The 22,530-nt window shown below is 49.7% G+C and overlaps 1 protein-coding gene across 3 annotated transcripts in view; it reads left to right on the forward strand.

Annotated features, from left to right (window-relative positions):
* Positions 1-22,530, forward strand: part of LARP1 (La ribonucleoprotein 1, translational regulator) — a 57,277-nt gene that overhangs the window by 17,701 nt on the left and 17,046 nt on the right. Inside the window, exons 2-8 of one of the 3 annotated variants that reach the window (XM_059417218.1) lie at positions 16,979-17,040; positions 17,280-17,345; positions 18,301-18,475; positions 19,400-19,528; positions 19,605-19,733; positions 19,911-20,073; positions 20,971-21,115. In XM_059417218.1, the coding sequence (XP_059273201.1) occupies positions 16,979-17,040; positions 17,280-17,345; positions 18,301-18,475; positions 19,400-19,528; positions 19,605-19,733; positions 19,911-20,073; positions 20,971-21,115 (869 nt within the window). Of the gene's footprint in view, positions 1-16,978; positions 17,041-17,279; positions 17,346-18,300; positions 18,476-19,399; positions 19,529-19,604; positions 19,812-19,910; positions 20,074-20,970; positions 21,116-22,530 lie in introns of all 3 variants that reach the window. The other 2 variants (XM_059417219.1, XM_059417217.1) reach the window with 2 other exon arrangements.

Genomic DNA, 22,530 nt, shown 5'->3' on the forward strand with positions numbered 1-22,530 from the left:
GTGGTTTGACCTGGAAGGGGTTCAGACTTAGAAATCTCTAAAGATCTTTTTGTCAAGAACCACCGCCCCCCTCCCCCGCCCAGTGCTATTGCAGGGATGTGTGTGCTTCACACCAGGCCCCTTCTGCGGCAAGTACCTCATTCTCTGGCAGCTCTGAGATTTGTAGGAGCCTGATTTCAATCCCTGCCCCCCCATACACACAAAATTGTGCTTCAGTTTTTCAGACTGTAAGATGGGGTTCCTTTCTAAGTAGATCACATGCTTCTGGCTACCCCTGCCCCTTTGTAGGACAGCTGGGGACAAGTAGCAGACCTTGGATTAGCCCTCAGGTAAAGGGAACTGGCATACTGATGATTGAGGTTTGGAAGACTGGGTAGATAGATCCAGGGAAGCCAGCCTCCTCCCCCATTACCGTGGCACCTGGGAATGTTGAGCCAAGTCTGCACAGGCTGGGTGCAGCCTGCTCCAGTGGATGAGGAGGTGACTTGGTCTGCATTCTTTTGGGAGCTCTGTTGCCCTGAGGTGAAGGATACTGTCCAGGGTGGCACCTTCCAAAGCCAAGGATTTGAAGCCATCATCCATCAGTTTATCTAGGGTCTAGTCTTACTCAGCAACTCTTATTCAACTCTTGGATTGTAAGAGTTGGTACTGCCTTTGGGATCACCCTTAAGGTTTTAGAAGACTGTACAGAACATTTCTTTATTTGTATCTCATAAGTGCCTTTCAGGGGGTGGTAGTTGGCCCCCTCTTAAGGAGAAATTCCTTTTCCATAGTCTTATGGTGATTAAGGGACCTGCCCAGGGTCAGAGTTAAAAACTTGTGAGGCCAGTCTGTTTTTTTTTTTCTCCTTTAAATCAACAACTAATAAAGAAAAGATAAGTATCTGTCTTCCTATTAAGTAAGATATTGCAAGGGCGGGTGGCACTTAGCACAGAGTTCATACTAAGGGCTCAGTAGTAGCTCTAGAAACACTTTTTTAAAAAAAGATACTCGACTCCACCCATCTTTCCAGAAGCAGTGAGCACAGCAGTTTGTCCACTGAGCTGGAGGCCCTCCTGCCAGGCATGGGGCAGGAGCACAAGGGCAGCCACCGCCTGGGAATGCTAGACTGCTGGCTTGGAGTGGAGAGGCTACTCAAGTTCCCCCTTTTGCTGCTGGGCTTGGAGTTGCTCTAGAATGTTCTTTGCCATTCTAGGCTTTCTCAGTCCCAACCCCTGATTTGCGTCATCCTGCCACTGCCCTTCAGAGGTGGCAGCACTTTGGAGATCCTCAAGGAAGGCCAGAATCCAAAGGGACTTTGGAAGCCATCAGGTTACTTCTCATTTTATAGAAAACTGAGGCCATCTCTTGGCCAGAGTCTCCCACATGGCACTAAGGGAATCATGATGCCTGTGCTTGGTCTCTTTTCATTCTGCTTTCTTCTTTCAAGGAAAGAAAAATGGGAGCCCCCTTTGTGTGGCAGGAGCTACAGGAGCATAGATGAGAAGAGGACTAGGTCTGGCAGCACCAGTCCCCAAGACCAATCTGCGTGCGGTCATTACTGCTCCTCCAGGCATTGAGCCTTCGGCTCTCTTCCCTCCCACCAGGTGGGCCAGCCGATGACCCACCTGGAGCCCTCAGAAGGCCAGGAGGTGTTGCCCAGAAATGCTTTACATTTCCTAGAAACAGGTCCACCCTTATACTCTGCCCTGCTGGTGAGCTCTTTTTTATTTATTTTTATTTTTTTTTTATTTTTTTTTTTAAGATTTTATTTATTTATTTGACAGAGAGAGATCACAAACAGGCAGAGAGGCAGGCAGAGAGAGAGGAAGGGAAGCAGGCCCCCTGCTGAGCAGAGAGCCCCATGCGGGACTTGATCCCAGGACCCCGAGATCATGACCTGAGCCGAAGGCAGTGGCTTAACCCACTGAGCCGCCCAGGCGCCCCTGGTGAGCTCTTTAAGATAGAGCCCAACACATGATTCTGGGAAGACTGGAGGCACTTCGCAAGCTTCCAGGACTAAGTACCTAATAGGAGGCTCACTTAGAAACTGAGCTTGGAGGTGTGTGGAAATATTTGCCAGTGGCCCTTCTACAGAAGATTGATTCTGCAGCGACTTTTACTGAATTCATAGAGGAATTCCTTTATGAAAAATAAAGCTGTACAGGCATGCTTTGTAATGGGACAAACTAGGGATGAAGCCTGCTCGGATACACAGAGATGGCCTCTGAAGTTCCAAGATAGAGGCACCTGGGTGGCTCAGTGGGTTAAAGCCTCTGCTGTCGGCTCAGGTCATGATCCCAGGGTCCTGGGATCAAGCCCCACATCAGGCTTTGCTCAGCTGGGAGCCTGCTTCCTCCTCTCTGCCTGCCTCTCTGCCTGCTTGTGATCTCTCTCTCTGTCAAATAAATAAATAAAATCTTAAAAAAAAAAGTTCCAAGATAGTAGCTAACAAGTGTTTGGTGCTTACTGTGTGCTAGGTGTTTTTCTGAGCACTTCACAAATAGCAGCTCAGTTAGTCCTTATAGTCCCATTAGGTTAGAAACTGTTCCCATTTACAGAAACCAGAGTCACCAAGGGGGAACAGGTGTTGGAGCCCAGGCACTTACCCATTGCACCATGATGATGCTGGGGGGAGGTAGGCAGTTTTCCTGACTCTTAGCACAGTGCTCTTCCCACAGAGGCACCTGTCCCATAATTCTCACTTGTGTTTCTGCATTTTGTTCTTCCTGGGACTTGGCTTAATGCCTCCAGAAGAGCCCAGGCCTAAGGGTTTTTGTAGATCTTTTCTGAGGTAGGGACATAGCAGCTTTTGGAGGGAAAGAGCATTGACCCTGCGGCGCCCATGTCTGCTGCCAGCATCCGCTACTAGCTTCATGGGCTGGACCCTTGGCCGTGTTACCTAATTTCTGTGTCCACAGTCGGTAGTGTGTGTTACCTTGTTGTTGAGAAGAGCATTTTTCAGTCACTGCAAACGGGATGCCCACAGCAGATGTTGAGCCCATTTACTACATCGCACGCAGTGGAGGTGAAGCAGTCACATGTGGAGGTTAAGATTAAAGCCCTTGTATGAAGTGAGCCCTCAGAGGACAGGGACTGTCTCACTCACCACTGCTTCCCCAGTGCCTGGCACGCAGGTCCCTCCATAGCCCCGTTACCCGTGGTCAGGTGTCATGGTAGGGTGGTGGGAACCCAGGACAGGGACCTCAAAAAACAAGTTGATATTCTTAGCACAAGTCAGGGCGCTCTTTTTCTCAGTTCTTGTTCTGTGATAGGGGGAGAACCACGTCTGCCCTTCCTCAGACTGTTGGAGACTTTGACCCAGTGATGGGTGAGGAAGTGTCTTACAAGTTCATTAGTCCTGGTCAGCAGGGCGAAGGAGAGTTTACCTGAATGGGTGGTGGTGTATGCTTTGTTCAGCTTTCTTCTGTGCCCCAGAGCGGGGCCTGTACAAAGTCCCTGTTTTCTCCACCTCCCTTTCCCTTCTTCCATCCTTTCCTTTCTGATCTGCTGGAGGCGGCAAAATCCTCCTGGGCTTGGTGCTGGCTGGAGCTCAGGCCTTTGGGTTGCAGGTGGCCTTAGAGCATTGCCTTTCACTAAACAGTGCTTTGATTCCTGACGGTGCTTTGCCCTTCTTCCCTTATACTGTGTGATGGCATCCCCACCTGATGGCAGGTAAGTAGGCTAATAGGCTCAGAGAAGCGGATTCTGGCGCTGGTGGCCTCAGTCCCTTGTTCAGCCTGCGCACGTGAGCTGGAGCCCTTTGGGGACTTGAGGAACCTAATGTTTGTCTCCTGCACTGCCAGAAGAGTCCTCAGGTAGCCTGGGATTTCGTATCCTTAGGGTCAGATGTCTTCTCACGTGACCTTGGCTAGCCACTTAGCCTCTGAAACCGGGATTGAGTTCCACTGTTGTGAGGATCAGGAGACATGATGCACAGAAAACCTGCAGCCAGAAGCTTGCGTGTGAAAGCTTAGTAAGTGGCAGCCGTTATTGTGTAGCGGACCCAGACGTTGGGACCACTGGACGAGCAAGGAACAGGCTTAGCCTAAGAGAGTGGAGATTATTTGGCTGTGAAGGAGGGAGGCAGGCAACAGTTCCTTTAAAGAGCCTTCATTCTTCTCCTTCTGGCACAGCCATACCAAGCCCAGCCCAGACTGATCCTTTGTGACCTCAACGTCTGTCAAGACATTGAGCCCATGGCTTCTTGGCCTGATGAGTCTTGGTTCCCAATGCTAGAGATTGTGGGTAAATGGAGGGGTTGTGCTCCTTGTGCATCCCTCTGTGGCTGCTGTTTGTGTGTGTAATGAACTCGTGTGCTACGTCCTGCTGTGGTGAGCCTGTTCATTCCTGTCTGCAGACGGGAGACCCTGGTCGGAGGGTCAGAGACTGGGCTTCCTTCCCAGCACTCTCGTTCCCAGGCAGCTCAGTTCTCAAACATTAACTGGCACCCGTATTACATAGGAAGCTTGCTAAAACTGTAGATGCCCAAGCTCTGTCTTCCTCAGACTGATTCCTGGAGCTCGAGGGAATCCAGGAATGTGCATTTAAACCAAGCCTTCCCTCTCCACCAAGTGGTGTTGCAAGCCTGCTAGCTCCCTGGTCCCAGTTTCCACAGCTGTGACGTGAGGGCTTTTCATACAGGCTTTTCTGGCTGAGCAGAAGGTAAAGAGGGAGGGGGCTTGGGATACACATCCATCAGAACAGCTCTGCCAAGTCAGAGTATGTGACTCTTGATCTCAGGGTTGTGAGTTCAAGCCCCACATTGGGTGTAGAGAGATTACTTAAAATATTTTTAGAAAAATTATTCAACATACTTTTTAAAAAGAACATAAATGTAGAATTATTAAATGTTTTAATTTTAATCTATGTTAAATTTAATTATGAAAAAGTAGATGTATTATTATTAATTTTAATTAATATAAAATAGGGGCACCTGGGTGGCTCAGTTAAGTGTTTGCCTTTGGTCTAGCTCATGATCCCAGAGTTCTCGGGTTGAACCCTGCTTTAGGAATCTGTTTCTCCCTCTCTCTCTACTCCTACCCCTGCTTCTTCTCTCTCTCACTCCTCAAGTAAACAAAATCTTTAAAAAATATATAAAATATAAAAATGAGACCCATGTACCCACTACCAGTTTAAGAAGTGCAGCCATGATTTTAAAATGTTAGATGCAGTGTTGAGTTCTGGGTAACCTGTATGAGAATTTAACAATTAAAACTCTGCGTTCAATAAAATAACTCCTAAATGTGTCCAGAGAAGACCTGCGTTAGAATTAGCTAGTAAACAAAATCTTTAAAAAGGGAGGGGGTGCCTGGGTGGCTCAGTCTGTTAAGTGTCTGCCTTTGGCTCAGGTCATGATCCCAAGGGTCCTGGGATGGAGTCCACTACGCGCTCCCTGCTCAGCCGGAGGGCCTGCTTCTCCCTCTACCTCTGCCTGCCCCTCCCTGTGCTTATGCTATCTCTCTCTCAGATAAATAAATAAAATCTTTTAAAAAATGAAATCTTAGAACTGATATCCTTTGTAGTAGTGGTTTTGATGGTAGCTTTTTCCCCTTGGGAAGCTAGCTTCATCTATAGTTGTAGTTAGGGTGATCAGTGAATGTAGGAATAAAAGTCAAAGGATGTTAGGCTTGGAAGGACTGCAGATGACAGGATCCTGTCCATCCTAACCATAGGCCTCTGAATGGAGGGACTGAAGACCCCCAGATAGGAATTCACCTGAAGCTCACACAGCAAGGGCTCTTGCACCTGCATTGGTGCTGGCCTCCCATCCCCTGACTCCCAGCCGAGGGCTTTGCTCACCACCCCTACTGTCCTGGAACATGGGGCAGTAGTCCTTCTTTCCTGGTCTTTCCTTCCCCTGGTGGCCAGATTTAGCAAGTAAAAATAAGTAAAAATATAAGTCTCCCAATTAAATTTGAATTTCAGATAAATGGTGCATGATTTTTTAGTATAAAGTGTCCCAAATATTGCACAGGACATACTTACTCTGAGAGATTACTTGCTGATCATCTGAATTTCAAATATAATCAGGTACGTTCTGAGATTTTTTTTTTTTAATCTGGCAACCATAATCCATTCACTTTTTTTTAAGGCACCACATAGATAGAAGAATTACCTCAAAGAGAGAAAAAAAAAATAGCATGCATTGTGTGTTTAATGAGGACCTCATTTAAGCTGTTAAATGTGTGAGCTACCAGCTGTCATAAACCTCACAGTTAGAGATCCTGTCTGGCTCTGGGATCTCCCATATAAATTGCCTTTTTGCCTCCATCTCAGACCTGCTTGTTTGGCCCTCATTCTTGTATGGCGTGGTTAATGCCTATCAAGTTACAAGTGCATGAAAGGTTAGTCAGATCTGACCGTGCCCCCTGGCCTTGTGGGTTCTCTTACTTGATGCCAACTGATGGCTAGAACGGCTTTGGGTAGACCCAGTCTAGTACGTTGGTGATGCTTTGGGGTTTGGGTAGAGCGTAGACACCTTCTTCATTTGCTGAAGGGGAAGGGACCTGCCAGTGGCTCGAGGACATCTGAGCAGTGGTGGGAAGTCTGCCCGTGATGCAGCCCCCCTCTCTTCACCCATGGCTTCCCAGGGCTCTGCTCTTTCCCAGCAGGGTGGAGCATGTGGCACTGAAGGGGCCCCCAGTCCGAAATCCTCAAAAGAGACAGATCAGCTGCTTCTGGGAAGCAAGGGCTGACCGGCTGACCTGGGTTGGGATAACTAGTCCTTAGCCAAGAACTCCAGCTTGCCATCCGCTTCCAGGATTCCTGGCAGGTCTCTTCCACTGCCGTGGAGTTGCGCTTTGCCTGGTATACCCAGCCTGCAGGGCTGGAGCTGTTAGGGCTCCGTGATCTCAGAGAGCAGGAAACTGAGGACTGGCGGGGGTGCCTCTTGCCCTACCTCGCCACACGGATGAGGGATCAGTCCTGTCTGCCTGCATCCTGTCTTGCAGAGGGAGCCCTGGGGAGGTGTGAAGGAAAAAGTTGGAGGTAGAAATGACCTCTGCCTCCTAGATCCACTTCTACAAGAGCACTCCTCCTCTGTCTTGTGTTCCAGTTCCATGTGAGAAGTTGTTTTCTGAAAAACAGGGGCAGTTCCTCTAACGCTTGGGTTCCTAAGCCTGCCCTCCAGCCCCCACGCATGCCCTTGCCCCCTTCCCATGAGTGGGTGTCCGGTGCATAGAGCATAGTCTGTTTCGGCAGGAAACTGGCTTCCCTACCAGCTGGGAGAGCTCTGGACTTGGGGGCAGGAGCTGGGTATTCAGCGGCAGCTCCACAACAATTCACTGGCCACTGTGGGCATGGCCTGGCCCCTCCTGGGCTCACTTCCTGTCTGTACAAGGAGATGCCTTCTGGTCTTGACTGGGTCTCAGAGCCTCTCGGTTCCAATAAAAGTGATCATTGAAGTAATTGGGACGGGGGAGGCTGAGAAGCCACTTGAAGCAGAGAATTAGGTTAAGACAATAAAATGAAGAGTGCCTGGGTGGCTCAGTTGCATAAGTATCTGCCTTCAGTTCAGGTCATGATCCCAGGATCCTGGGATTGAGCCCCACTTCGGGCTCCCTGCTTAGCTGGGAGTCTGCTTCTCCCTCTCCCTCTGCCTTTCCCCTGCTAGTGCACAAGCTCACTCTCTCTTCTCTCAAAATCTTTCTAAAAAATGAATTTGTATTACCTGAGGTGGTGGGTGAGCACTAGGGACGGGAAAATCAGCTTTCAGGTTAGTAGCCTCCCACATCAGGATGATGGAGTCAGGCAGGCAGCAGAGCATCGCTTGTGCCTCAGAACCTTCCCGAGATGGGTAGCTCCTGAAATCCAGGGCTTAGGAGAGCATGCGGGAGCCCGGAAGTAGAATTTGGCTTGTAGACGATTTTTTTTTTAAGGTGAACTGTTTAGCAGTATTTATAAAGCAGGAAATTCTACTTTATTTTTCTTCTTTTCTGGGAAAACTCAGAAGCCCTGGCAACACCAGGTCGTTGGAGGGGAGAGCTTGGCTCCTTCTGAGCAGGTGCTTCTGCTGCCCCCTTAGCTGGTACATGTGCCTCCCGGCTTGCCAAGGCTGCCAGCCCGCCTTGGGATTTCTGCTACGGCCTAAGGCCTGGAGGCTGAACGTCTGGGAGGTTCATGTGCTGTGTTTTTGTGCTGTGTTTTTTTGGCTGCATTACCGTCTCTTGTCCTGTCTTTTCCACAAACTGGTTTGGGTTAAAGCTCACTGATTCCAAATCTGAGAACAGAACAGAGGTCTAGACTCCACAGGGGTTGCTGGTGCCGGACCGTACCACTGTGCTCTCCCAGTCGTGATGCAGAGGGGTCATTCACCTTTCCTCCCAGAAGAGAACGCTTTGGGAGTTCTTTGAGAAGCACCCATACTTAGGTATATTCCTTCATTGAGTAGAATGTTGACTGTGGGCCTGCCATGTAGGTGCTGCAGTCTCGGGTTATTACACAGGCCTGCAGGCAAGGTAGAAAAGATCCCTACCCATGTGGTTGGTGGTCACTGTCCACAAAAGGTGTGTCACAGGCTGACAAGGCCCAGGGGGTCAGTCTGTATGAGGATTTCTCTCCCACTCTGGAACCTGGTAGCCTGCTGAGCTTGGACAAGTCATTTAGCCTCTCAGCCTTAGTGTCCTCATCTGTGATCTGGGAATCATCCCAACCCTACCTCCTGAGTGGTTGTGAAAAACAAATGAGCTGCTGTATGTAAAGAACTTTGGCATCTGAGGGGCGCCTTGGTCACAGTTGGTTAAGTGTCTGCCTTTGGCTCAGGTCATGATCCCAGCTTAGCGGGGAGCCCGCTCCTCCTTGTCTGCCTGCCCCCCTCTCTCTCTGTCAAGTAAATGAATATAATCTTAGAAAAAACAAGAGAGAGGGGAACTTTGGCACCTTGCAAGGATGTAATACGGCCTCAGTAAGTGATGAGTGGGGTTGAGATAAAGTTGCAGTCATTTCTGGGGGTGGCTCTGAAGACCCCAAGTTACAGACTGAATTAGAATTTTCTCCAGAGTTCCTAGTTGGGTTGCTCCTTACATTGGGCACTCGCAGAAAAGACTTCCTTGGAAGAAATCTGAAATTAATGCTGAGGTCTGTGAGTAATGTCATCTGGAATATATACTAGGCCATTTTGCTTTCTGAGCAACTGGAATAGTAGTGTCTTTTTGAGGCAGCTTAGTAAAGTCACACCTCCAAAGCAACTTAGACTAGCACCCAGTCAACAGGGTGCTAGGTCTAGCTCTTTGAACCTAGAACCAAATGTGCTCTTCAGCAAGGCCAGGTTAGGGTGCTGGCGCTCAGTGCTTGTGTGTCGCAGCTGTGATGTTTATTAGTTAGCTTGTGGGTAGGACTTCAGGGGCTAGTGCCAGCCTTATCCATGTCTGGTCAGGGAGAATGGGGGCGCCAGGCCGCTTGGTCACCACAGGCTAAAGATAGTCCATTGAGGATGGGCCTGGGCCAGGCCGGGCAGCTCCATGTGACTGGAGCCCAGTGGCCCTGCCCCTCCTCCCAGGCCAAGGGGCACAGACTGTGGCTGGCAGCTTCCTTTGAGCCAAGCCTCAGAATGGTCTGATGTTCTGAAGGCTCCCCATACCCGCAGACCTCCACACAGGGATGCCCTCCAGCCCCTTTCTCTGTTTCATCCACAGGTCTGGTGGAGTCAGGATGGGAGGGCTGGGCAGAGAGAGGTCTGTCTCTGAGGAGTGGTGGCAATGGCAGCAGCAAGAATTGGTGAGCAGGGGGGAGGAAGTTAGCTCAGCATCCTTTTTACTCTGGAAGGTTTCTGCCTAAGGTCTGTTAGGGTCAGTGGAGACTGACCCTAGCAGAGAGGCTTGTGGTCACCAAACTCCTCTGTGACCCTACCCCAGTCTCCGGGGTGGGTGATAGCTGAGAATATACCAGATTTTCAGACTCTGCCCCTGGGCTGGCATAGGAGGGATGAGCACAGGTGGGCGATGTCACCCAGACTCTTCTGCCTCACCTTCTTCTTAGCTGCCTTTGCTGCCTTCTGCATTCACGGTCCCAGGCTGCAGCGTATGCAGATAGTAATGGCCTTCCCCATATTGGGAGGCTATAGGTGGGGGCAGAATCCATGTTAGCTGGAAACCCCCAACCGCCAGAACCTCATTACATTGGAGCAGAGGCAGGAGTGGAAGAACTGGGAATTGGGCTGGAAGCTGTGCCTCTTTCTGCACCAGGGCTGCTGGGGTGCCAGAAATAGGGACTTCAGCTGGGTGCGTCGTGGCACTTTCCCTTGCCTGTCTCTTTGTAGGGAGAGAGGGATTGTCAGGTTGTTGGCGTCCCGTCATGGGATTGTGACTTGCCCTGCTCTGTGACCTTAGGTTTTCCTGCAGTGAGCCTTGGTTTTCCCCAGTGTGTAGAATGATAACGCCACATCCCTGCCACTGAGGGCCTGCCCTGTTGGCCACAGTGAGCAGGGAACTGGGACTGTGCTCCTAGTGGTTGAGAGCACAGGTTTTAGCGTCAGACTGCTTGGCATCAAATCCTGTCGGCGAATCCTGTCGTCCTGCTTGTTGCTTGTGATCTTGGGCAAATCTTTCTGCCCTGTGCCTTGGTTTTCTCATTTGTAAAATGAGACCAATTAGAGAAACTAGCTAGTGTTCCAGCAATGCATGGTATCTAGTAAAGGCTCACTGCATTTCATAAGCACTTGTTACTATTCTGACCACAGCTGATTGCTTGCATGAGAAATCTCAGTGGTCTAGGGCTTGCCTTCTCTCCCCTCATACCTCTAGACCTCATGTTACTACCTTTCCATTCATTTGAGGAAGGTCAGGCTTGGGCAGGAGGGGAGGTAGTGCCCGCTCCCCGGCATGGCTGGGTGTGGGGTTCTTAATTATTTTTTATTTAATTGAATGAATTTTTTTTTTTTTTTTTTTAGATTTTATTTATTTATTTGACAGACAGAGATCACAAGTAGGCAGAGAGGCAGGCAGAGAGAGAGAGAGAGAAAGAGGGAAGCAGGCTTCCTGTGGAGCAGAGAGCCCGATGCGGGGCTCGATCCCAGGACCCTGAGATCATGACCTGAGCCGAAGGCAGCAGCCCAAACCACTGAGCCACCCAGGCGCCCCTGGGTGTGGGGTTCTTCTGGAAGCCAGCAGTGCCTAGGTTTCTTGTTTCTCTGCCTGGGGAGAGCTCTGACTAAAGGTGGGAGGGTGAGACTGTAGCCTTGGGAATTAGCACTTGGAAAGCAAAGCCTCTTTTCTTCGGTATAAAATCATGGAGGAGATGGGTTTGTGAACTCATTCATTCAACAGATGTTCCCGGGCCCTGAGTTAGACACTGGGATTACTGATTATGTGGCACTCAAGGAGCCACGTAATCAGGGAGTGAGGGCTATAGTGCTGGGAAAGCATGGAGCAGAGGCACTTGAGTGGAGGGTCTGAGAGGGCTCCCCAGGAAGAATGACCTAATGGCCAGATGAAGGTCCACAGGTGGATGAGTGTGAACTCGGGTAATGCAGCCCCTTCTTTAACCTAATAAATTCTCCTGTTCCCCCAAGTAGAAGTTCTTGCCAGTCCGGGTAAACACCCTTTTCAGATGCCAATCTTCAGGCAGTGGTGCCAGCCCCAACATAAACATTAGGTCTTGTCCGTTCTGCTGGCACTGAGGCTGAACTCTCTGGCCACCCACTCAGGCCTGTAGTGTCTCTCCCATCCGGCCCGCCTGGTCTCACCTTTTATCCACGTTTGGTCCCCCAGTTTCATTTCTAGCTTCTCCCTCTTACCAGTTCTTTTTACCATGACCTGTTGAGTTCGACTCACCCTTGTGCCTTCTCCCCCAAAGCCTCTAGTCTCTCACTGGGAGACCAAGCCTTCGCTCTCGAGGTCTCCTGGATCTGGCCTCTCTGGGTTGCTTTTATTGCAAAGGGTCGGTAGTATTAGGATTTTTCTAGAACAAGACAGTATAGAAAATGTGTGTGTTTGTTTTATCTGGCTTTGTACCAGGTGTTTATGGGTTTGGTCCCGTTTTAGGCTGAGAGATACTGCTGGGGGCCAGGCTCTCTTCCTCCCATGCTATGTAAAAAATTGAGGCTGGTGGGGAGGGGACCCAGAAAGGGATTTGTAATTGAAGTCAGAACTCCAAGCCTTCCCTGTGCTCTTCCTTCCTCTGGCGTGGCAGGGGCTTATGCCAAAGTCTCCCCCAGGGACCTGTGGTGAATTTCCCCCTCTTTCTTTCCTCTTTCCTGGGGAAACCTGCCCTGGAGCCCAGCCTGTCTATGCAGGGCGGGTCCGGAAGAAGGGCCAGGCTGGAGTTGGCGGGAACGGGGCGGGTGTTTGTAATCTGAATCAGGGAATGGAGCCGGTTGATCCTGAGGAGTTTTTCTCCACACAGTCTGATTCTTTTCATGTTGAGAGATTGTTTTTTCCTTGTTAATGATGAGGATGAAGATTACTTAGAAGTAGTAAACTTTGTGTGTGAATCTGAATTGAAGTATTTTGCATTTGCTGTGTGCTGGGCCCTCTCCTGTTCTGTTCAGGGAACCCTCACGGTTGTGCTGTGAGATAATCAGGACTTCAGTCTTAGAGATGAGGAAACTCAAGTTCAGAGGGGTTCTCCGGGGGCAGAGAATGTGTAGTAGATAATAAATCCGTGTAGTTACGATGGGCTGTCTGCTCTCCTCCACTGTTTGAATGAAGGGGCGGCAGTTGAGGCTGAGAGAGCGAATCTCGGGGTGTTACACAGTCAGCCGCTCCACTTTGCAGGGAAGCTGCCCTCTGTCCGCCCCCCCACCCCCACCCTCGGCACCCACTTCTGCCCACCTCATTCCCTGCTATCCCACATTAGCTGTGGTGGTTTAGCTCCCCTGCTGCCTGCCGCTCTCAGTAACCTGAATGAAAATGGTGAGTTGGCCATGCAGATCCAGGTTCACGAAGTCTCCTGGTGTTCCACCCCGACGACCACAACCAGACGTAGAGGAGAGGCTTTGGTGGGCTTCATTTAAGACCCAAATGCAGGTGTATATTTAGGAAGCCCCTTCACCCCCTGGAACTAGAATCATTAACCTACTTCTTTGCTGAGGATGGTCCTATGGGACAGAAAGTGGCTTTTCTCCTTTTCCAGCTACCTGTTAGCTCCTGACTTGCCTTTATCAAGGAGGAAGGTCCTCCTGCAGCCCCTTTCTGCCATCCTGCTCCTGTAGAACGGTGGGCCTCAAGCAGGGCCCGCCGCACCACACTTGTACCTCCAGTACCTAAGAACCTCTCTCTGTCTTCAGTAACTCCATTTATCAGGAAACACCAAAAGTGCTCTAAGATGGCGCCAGGAAGGAGTTTTGACCCTACCGGTGGACACCTGGGGTTCATGGCCAGCCCAAAGAGCACTTGAACAAAGAGGGTTGGGACTTCTGGCTCTCATCCTGGCTGTTCCTAGGGAGGCACCTTCAGGGCTCGGTTCCCTATCTGCAGACAGAAGGGATTAGAACCATAGTCCTTTTTGCTGCTCTAACCTTCTATGAATGTTTTCTTGTCCAGGTGCAGGGTGGCGAATTTAGTGTTTCCTGAGCTGGGCTTGGGTCAGTGGCAGCTGGCCCAAGTGTGAGAACACAGAGGCAGGAGGAGGGGGCTTATTCCCTGTTTTGGCTGGGATGATACTGGACGTGGGGACTGGCACCTGCGCAAAGGATTGGTTTTCATTGGGAGCCATTTCAGATGCCAAGCCCTGTATATATTGTGGAGCTGAAGAGTGTGTTGGTTGGTTGCCTGGTGAGGGAGGATGCTGGGGGGTGAGGAGGATGGGGACCCAGAAAGGGATGTGTAATTGAAATCAGAAAGTCTAGTCTTTTTTTCTAGTCTCCCACAGGGCCTGACATCAGTGCATTCGAGCCTTCCCGGCTTCTCCTAGGCCCCCACAGGATTTTAACAGATCTAGGAATTTTTTTTTTTTTTTTAAAGATTTTATTTATTTATCAGAGAGGGGGGGCGGAGAGAGAGCACAGGCAGACAGAATAGCAGGCAGAGGCAGAGGGAGAAGCAGGCTCCCTGCCGAGCAAGGAGCCCGACGACGTGGGACTCGATCCCAGGATGCTAGGATCATGACCTGAGCCGAAGGCAGCTGCTTAACCAACTGAGCCACCCAGGCGTCCCGAGATCTAGGAATTTTACATAACGGCAGAAGTAGTTCTCTCTCCCTAGTGCACCCTTATGTCTCTAGGAGACTTTGTTCTTCCTTAGAGTAGAGGCAGTCTAAAGTTCTATCTGTGAGCAGAACAAGAACAGGGCACTATGGGTCCTGGGGGCAACAGGGGGCTAGCTGGGCATGGGGCTTTTTCAACAAACTGCACATGTGTATGTCCAGATCAGCCATATTTTCTCAAGTCATCTTGGGGTTGGTGAGGGAAATAGGGATTCACTGTGGTCTTATAATGGCAAGATGGCTCTCCCATTAATTGAAGCCCCAACTTTCAGTACATTACATGTCCTTTTGTGATCTTGGTGGGTGAAATGTCAGGCAGGGTGATCACAGGATAGGACTCCTCCCAATTTTAAGAAAATTTTAAGAAAATAGAAGAAACAGTGACCTAAAGAACTTCTCCTCACCTTTTCAAGGAAAGTCTCCAGGAACACCTTGCTCTCTGAGCCTCATTCTCTTCTCCTGCTCATGGTTAATGAACTTGAAGTTGCAGGCCCTTGGCCTGCTCTTGTCCTGATAGCATGCAGGGAGTGTTTTGGGGGCTGGAGCATGGGTCCTTGGAGAAGTGATGACTGCCATAACTCAGGTGTAGTCAAGGGAGATAATCCTGTACCAGCTGTTTCTGCCAAGTCCTGGCTTCAAGCAGCAGCCCAGTTGAGGAACTGGGTGGTGGTAAGCTTCTTGGAGCCACCCAGGATTGGCAAGAAAGTTGGTGCATAGTAGCTCCCTGGTTCTACAAGCTTCATCCTCTTGGGACTGAGAGATTTTCTGGGTTTCCCCTGTCTGGCACCGATGATGGAAGAGGCTATGGGCTGGGTTCCACAGCTCCAGCTCTCAAGGTCTGTGGGGTATCTTGAGGGGCAGTGGCTCCGGTAGGGTTTGAAAGTCAAAGATACTGTGGCCAACGGATGCCTGGGTGGCTCAGTTGGTTGGAGGACTGCCTTCAGCTCAGGTCATGATCCCGGAGTCCTGGGATTGAGTCCCACATCGGGCTCCCAGCTCCACGGGGGAGTCGTCTTCTCTCTCTGACCTTCTCCTCGCTCATGCTCTCTCTCACTGTCTCGCAAATAAATAAATAAAATCTTTAAAAAAAAAAAAAAAGTAATACTGCGGCCTCACAGTAGTCACGGGCTCTTTCTACTCATTAAGAGAACATGGGTCTGTTCAAAGGGTAAAAAATTCCTTTTGAGGCCAACTAGGGAGATTTCTTTGCTCAGGGACTGGGGGCAGCTCTTGCCTTGGCATGGTTGGCCAACAATGGAGTCAAGGTGATTGGAGAGAAGTGGGTGAGCAGAGCCCTAGGATGTACCTTTTCCCATGGATCTCTGGGGGTGGCAAGGTTCAGAAACCCTTGTTCTTCAGACGTGTGTTTGGAAAATAAGTGTAGGTGTAGAAGGGACCAGACCCTTTAGAGTTACTTCTTTTTATAAAAAGCCCATGTCTTTGTTGAAATGACCGGAAAATTCCAAACAGAATTAAATCACTGTTAACATACTACTTTACTCCTGCTAATATTTGGTTATATGGCCTTCTAGATGTCCTACTAGTGTGTATGTGCATATACATGGGGCTTTTAAAAAATAGTTGAAAGAACTTGAGCAAGCAGGGGGAAGGGCAGAGGGAGAGGGAGAGAGAATCTCAAGGAGACTTCGCTAAGCATGTGAGGCTCACAACTCTGAGATCATGACCTGAGCTGAAACCAAGAATTGGTGCTCAGCTTACTGAGCCACCCAGGTGCTCCTAAATGTACGTTTTTTATTTGCTTTATAAAAATAGGATTGCAGGGGTGCCTAGGTAGCTCAGTTGTTCAGTGTCTGCCTTCGGCTCAGGTAATGGTCCCAGGGTCCTGGGATCAAGCCCCACATGGGACTCTGCTCAGCAGGGAGCCTGCTTCTCACTCTCCCACTCCCCCTGCTTGTGTTTCCTCTCTCGCTGCCTCTCTGTCAAACAAATAAATAAAATCTTAAAAAAGATTGCAACTCTTCTCATTTATTGCGTATATCTTTTTATATCTTTTATCTCTGGCAGAGAGCATTATCTTTTTTAATGACTGCTCTAAAAATTGTTGAACTAATTTCTTTAGCCATTTTTCTGCTGTAGGACATGAAAGGTTTTCAATTTTTTAAAGTTAGACATAGCAACTTCTGTTATGTACAACAGGTTTTTATGTAACTCCAAACACGCATCTCATTTGTATGATTGGGATAAATTCCTAAAGGCAGGACCATTGAGTCAAGTGGGTCTCACTTTTGCTTTGGGAATTTGGAGAGCAGTCTTTCCTGAGTGGCTAACCCTTCTGTTGACTGCAGTCATTGAGGACTGAGCTGGCCTGGGTGAGGGGATGGGGAACCTTAGAAGAGAGAGCCCTAGACTTGATTGCCAGCTCAGGGTTTTTATCTTGCCTTCCCCGTGATCACTAGTTTGGGCCTGCTCACCCACAGGCTTCCACAGTATTAGAGCCTGAGAAGGCCTTTCAGATCCTTCCTTTTTGGAATCTGCTGGGATTAGGGAGCCTTCCGCTATAGAGCCGGCTCTGGCATGGCCTCAGTCATGGACTTTTACCCTCCCCAGGACTCAGGGCCCTCTTTATGGGAAGGTGCAGAGCTGGGAGGACCCTTCTGCTTCAGAGCTGAGTTCCTGGGCTGTTGGCTGCTGTTTGTGTCCATGATCTCACTTTCTGTGATTGCTTCTGAGAGGCTGGTACAGTTGTTGCTGTGTCCTTTTCCTCTTCACCACGTCTTCCTCCTTTGGAAACCTGCACGTTGTTTGATGGTGTAGGGATGGTAAAGAGGGTGAGGAGCTAGTGGTGGCCTCCCTCCATGGGTTTTACATAACCACCTCTCCCTTCTTGTTCCCACAGAACATTCTGCTCCAGCCAAAGTGGTGAGGGCGGCAGTTCCTAAACAGCGCAAAGGCAGCAAGGTAAGGAGACCTAAGCAACCGAAGGGGACTTTCTTGAAGAAAAGAGGTGGTGGCCTCTTCTGAGCTTCCGGGTAGTTCTGGATCTTCTCTGTAGTGGCAGAGCCCTCCGGGCCTCTAGTGTGGATGGTTGTAGTGGACAAACTGTGGCTTCTGATCTCTTGGGGGAATGGTATGTGGGGTGAGGGGCTGAATGGCAGAGACAAGGCCACCCCAGGGCCCTCATAGAATGTGTCTTACAGGTTGGTGACTTTGGAGATGCAATCAACTGGCCCACACCTGGAGAGATAGCCCACAAGAGTGTACAGGTATGTCTGTGGGGAAGAATGGGCAGGTTTGAATGCTCTGGACATACACACATTTGGTTTCTTAAGTTGTCAGAGCCTTGGATCTTACCTTACTCGGTTTTTTAGGAGGAGTGGTTGGTATAATATGGCAGCACTGAAATAGCTAAGGATCATCATCATTTGAGCCCTTGCTGTATGTCAGGAACTGCCAAGTGCTGCTTACCATTGCACCTGTCCCTCACGGTGACTTAGAGACGGGTCCTTTAGCAATTCCTGTTTTACAGATGAGGCCACTGAAGATAATAACTGTGAGCCCTTGGGAGAGGCTCATAACCAGCCCTTGATGGTCAAGTGGGGATTGGAAGTCAAGTATGTTAACGTTGTTCCAGAGCTTGTGTTTTCCATCAGCCGTACTTGGGTTGCTAGTGAGTGAAGCAGGAGACTGGCCATTAGGCCAAGTACCCACCTCTAGACCATATGTCTTAGGGAAGCTTTTGTAACGCACTCTAGTCCCAGCAGAGGGGGAACTCCAGATCAGTCCTGTCTTTCTGGTGTTTTTGTGCTGGGCTGATGGCCTAGATTCCTCACTAACTGTGACTTCTGGCCTTTATGCCATAGACAGGGTTACTGTGGACAAGCTGAGGGCCAGCAGCTCTTCCATTCCACAGACTGCCAGGACAGTATGGTCTTGTGGGGAGTAAATATATAGCCCCTGTGTCCTAAGGGTTGTTTCTCAAGACTCAAGGAAGATGGAGAGACCGATTGTTTCCCACCTGCTGCCTGCCTGACCACGCTTCCCCAGTGGAAGCCTCTCCGGCATAAAAACGGGACCTTAGAATACATCTAGTCCAACTCCTCACATGCTTCAGTTCCCAGTTCCTGCCCTGTCTCTCTAGTAGCAGGGGTTCCCTCCTGTCCCATCCCAGGAGGCTCTCAGGTACACGTCACCACCCTATTACTCTGCTTCCCGCTGCAGCCACAGTCCCACAAGTCCCAGCCTGCCCGGAAGCTGCCACCCAGAAAAGACATGAAGGAACAGGAGAAAGGAGAGGGAAGCGATAGTAAAGAGAGCCCGAAAACCAAATCAGATGAATCTGGGGAGGAGAAGAATGGGGACGAGGACTGCCAGCGAGGGGGCCAGAAGAAGAAAGGTGAGTGACTTGGCAGCAGGGCTTGGGAGAAGTGGCAGGCAAACTGTGAAGCATCAGAACTTGGGGCTGCCAGATGGGTTTCCGGAGCCCCGAGAACTCCTTGGGAGGCTGACTGACGTAGGCCTCTGGGCCCGCAGTCTTCACTTCTGCCTTCCGTCTGTCAGTTCCTTGTGTTACTTAACAAGCATCGGTAGGCCCTGTTCTCAACAGTTGGGCTCCTAGCAGTGCACAGAACAGATGAGGTCCCTGTTATTTCGCTGTATTGCTGTCCCATGTAAGATTTTGTTTAAAGGCAAGAGTTCCCATTTCCTTGGCTAACGTGTTCAGGGTTATGGGTTAGCTTCTCTAACAGAGATTCAAAGTAACAGTGTTTTAAACAAGATAGAAGGTTCTTTCTCTCACCTGACAGCTGGGTGTAAGTAGGCCAGCTGTAGAATGGCGACCATTTCATCTCGTTTTCCTTTCCTCTTGCTGTGGTGTGTTGGCTCTTTTTGTCCAGGGTGGCTCACTCTTTGCTTCTCATTTCAACTAGCAGGAGTGGAAGAGGGGGAAAGTAGCTCCCTTTGAAGGACTCAGCTTGGAATTGACTACTTTAACTCTTGTAGACAGGATTTTGGCACATGTCTAAAGGGAGCCTGGAAGTGCAGTCTCAATTTTGGGCTCCCATGTGTCTGGCCCCAGAAGGGGGTTCTCGGACCATGGAGAAATTGATATTAGGAGTCAGCCAGGACTGACTGTCACCCTGAGGTCCATGGCTTCCTTATTTTAGAGGTAAAATGAGGTCCAGTGTGGGAGGAGGAATTTGCCCAAGGTCATCAGATTGGAATCAGACCTTTTGCTCCAGACAGAGGAGTAACAGAGATAGGGATGGCTAGAAGGGACCTCTCCTTCAAGACTTCCTCATGTCCTCATGCCGTCCTCCAGGGAACAAACACAAGTGGGTTCCATTGCAAATAGACATGAAGCCTGAAGTGCCCAGAGAAAAACTGGTCTCGCGCCCTGCTCGCCCGCCAGAGCCGCGGCACACAGCTGCCAGCCGAGGGGAGATCAAAGGTATGCACCGCCCACTGGGGAGCGCCTGGGCACGGGGGTCACCCTCAGGCGTGACCCAGTGCCCCTCTCCCCATAGGGTCTGAGCCTGCCACCTACGTGCCCGTGCCCATGGCCCCCCCAACCCCAGCCTGGCAACCAGAGACCAAACCGGAGCCTGCCTGGCACGACCAGGACGAGACATCGAGTGTGAAGAGTGATGGGGCTGGTGGGGCGCGGGCTTCCTTCCGTGGCCGTGGACGGGGGCGTGGTCGCGGCCGGGGACGCGGCCGGGGTGGCACTCGAAGTACGTGAGGCCCCTTTGGGCTCCGGGATGTCCGAGGGAGTGTGGCGGGGGCGGTGGGCAGGGATCTCCCTTCCCTTATGGCACCCATTTGCCCCGTAGCCCATTTTGACTACCAGTTTGGCTACCGAAAGTTTGACGGTGCAGAGGGGCCTCGCACCCCCAAGTACATGAACAACATCACCTACTACTTTGACAATGTCAGCAGCACTGAGCTTTACAGTGTGGACCAGGAGCTGCTCAAAGACTACATCAAGCGGCAGATGTAAGTGGACGGGAGCCTTCTTCCTGAAGAGGCATAGGGTGTCGGGACCTGTCAGAGGGTGGCTGGCGGGCAGAGCAGCGATGAGCAGGTCTTCCTGGAGTTCTGCTCGCCCCAGGGGCTGCCCCTGGCTGAAACTGGGAGAGAAAGAACTGCTGCTTATCCTTTAAAAGCTGAATTTTCATAAAGGTAATATTTATTGCAAAAGTAATACCATATCTGCCCTAAGAAAATTAGAAATACCACCAACAAAAAGGAGAGGGAATGTCCATTGTCTACCCTACTCAGCAGTTCTCTTTGTAATGGCAGCATGGTCAGAATGCTGGCAGACACGTGCAGGGTTCTCCCTGTTTGCGGGGTGCAGACTTAATTGTTTTACAGGATTGTCTTATTTGTCCTGCACTAGTCCTGTGAGCTAGGTCTTACCTCTGTTTCAGAGATGAGCAGACAGACCCTGGAACTTGCCCAGAGTCTCACAGCTGGTAAACAACAAGGCACAGATTCTATCCATTTCCTTCTGATGGCAAAACCCTAGCTCCTAACCACTCCCATATATTGTCCCTTGGTCCAGTAGGGAAGCCATACAAGGAAGTAGATCATTTCAGGAGAGTGTGACAGTATTTTGGGAGAAGAGAAAGTGACTGGTAACAGTGGAACGGGTTGTAAAGGCGGATGAGGGGTTTGCCAGGTGTACAGCGAGCCTGAAGGGCTGGGGGAATGGGTCTGACCCAAGGTTAGGGAGCCACAACAGGATAACATTTCTTTTCAGCCTGTTACTGTACATACGTACAATAGGGTCAGGGTTGGTCAGAGGCTATGTGAGGTGGCTGGGGTGTACAGGATGAGGAAGGCAGTCTCCTAAGTGATGCAGCAACCCTCCATCTTCTCCCCTCCACCTAGTGAATACTACTTCAGCGTGGACAATTTAGAGCGAGACTTCTTCCTGCGGCGGAAAATGGATGCTGACGGTTTCCTTCCCATCACCCTTATTGCTTCCTTCCACCGAGTGCAGGCCCTTACCACTGATATTTCACTCATCTTTGCGGTAGGTCTCCCTCCCTGGGGCTGGGGTGCAGGGGAAGGAAAGGTCCTTACTTACGGAGCTGGAGTGTGGGCCCCCGCAGAGAACCCTGGAGGAGTCCTCATCTGATGACCTCTGCTAAAGCTTCAAAGCTTGGCTGGCCTCTCTGCCTCCCTCCTTCTCTCCTCTCTCTCCCTCTTACTATGGAAAATTGCAGACATTTACAGAAGTAGACAGAATGGTATGATGAACCCATCGCCCAGCCTCAGCAATTGTCAACTCATGGCCTGTCTTACTCCATCTATCCCCCATCTGTTTCCTCTTCCAAATTACTTTGCAGAAAATCTCAGGTAACCTGACATTTCATCCATGTTTCAGTACTTATCTCTAAAAGATAAATACCTGGTTTAAAAAAAAAACAAAACCAAAACGTGGTCACCGTATCATTATCACATATAAAGATATTAACAATTCCTTAATATAGCCAAACAGTCCATTGCAATTCACCCTATTTGGGGGGAAAAAAATTTGTACTCGATGAGAATCAGGATCCAAATAAGACCCATGTGTTGTCTTGCTAAGTGTCCTCTTGCCCTTTTTCCTTGCAACTCATTATTTGGATAAAACTGGGTTGTGTATTTTGTCTAATTTCTCATGGGACACAGTGGTGGCATCTGACGTGTTCACCTGTATTCCAAATTTTGTGTAAACTGCTGATGCAGAGACCTGATCAGATTCAGGTTTGGGGGGTTTTCCTCCCCTTTTTGTCAAGACTCCTTTATAGATAATGATATGTTCTCTCGGTGGCACAGAGCATTTCATTTGTTCCCTTGTGATGCAAGCTGCTGTCGATCACTGCCTGCTATTTCAGTAGGGACTGTGGAGTGGTGAAATTCTAATTCTATCACTCTGTCTTCATTTGTTAGCCGGAATACCTTTTTAAGGAGGGACTTTGCCTCATCGGCTATTCAGTTACCAAGAGGTATGGTTTGTACAGAAAGGGTTGATAAAAGCCCAATCTTTCCCTTTGTTAACCAGTTGTCAGAATTATGAGTTGATCCCTAATAACTTGCAAGGGCTTGGGTTGGTTTGGTTGGTTTTTGTTTTGCTTTAGTGTCTTTTGGTAGCATCCCAAACCTGCGGATTCAGCCTTACTGCAGCCTCAGCCCGTTGCAGTTCCTGTGCTGAATCCAGTTTTCCCTCCGTGGCTAGCGGAGCCCTGCTTGATCTCGTATACTTCCTGCCTCAGATCTGGAATAGGCCATTTTTTCAAGGAGCCCTAGGTCCTCTCTTTTGGGGAAGTGGTGTTTATGTACCACACAGTCTGAGTTATAGGAATGTTTGTTGCTGCTTTGATTGGTCATTGTTTCTAGAGCTTTTTTTTTTTTTTAATACATCAGGAAATTATACTGATATTTTCTTTTTTTTTTTTTTTTTTT

Source organism: Mustela nigripes, chromosome 12, assembly GCF_022355385.1.
Source record: "Mustela nigripes isolate SB6536 chromosome 12, MUSNIG.SB6536, whole genome shotgun sequence".
Lineage (NCBI taxonomy): Eukaryota > Metazoa > Chordata > Mammalia > Carnivora > Mustelidae > Mustela > Mustela nigripes.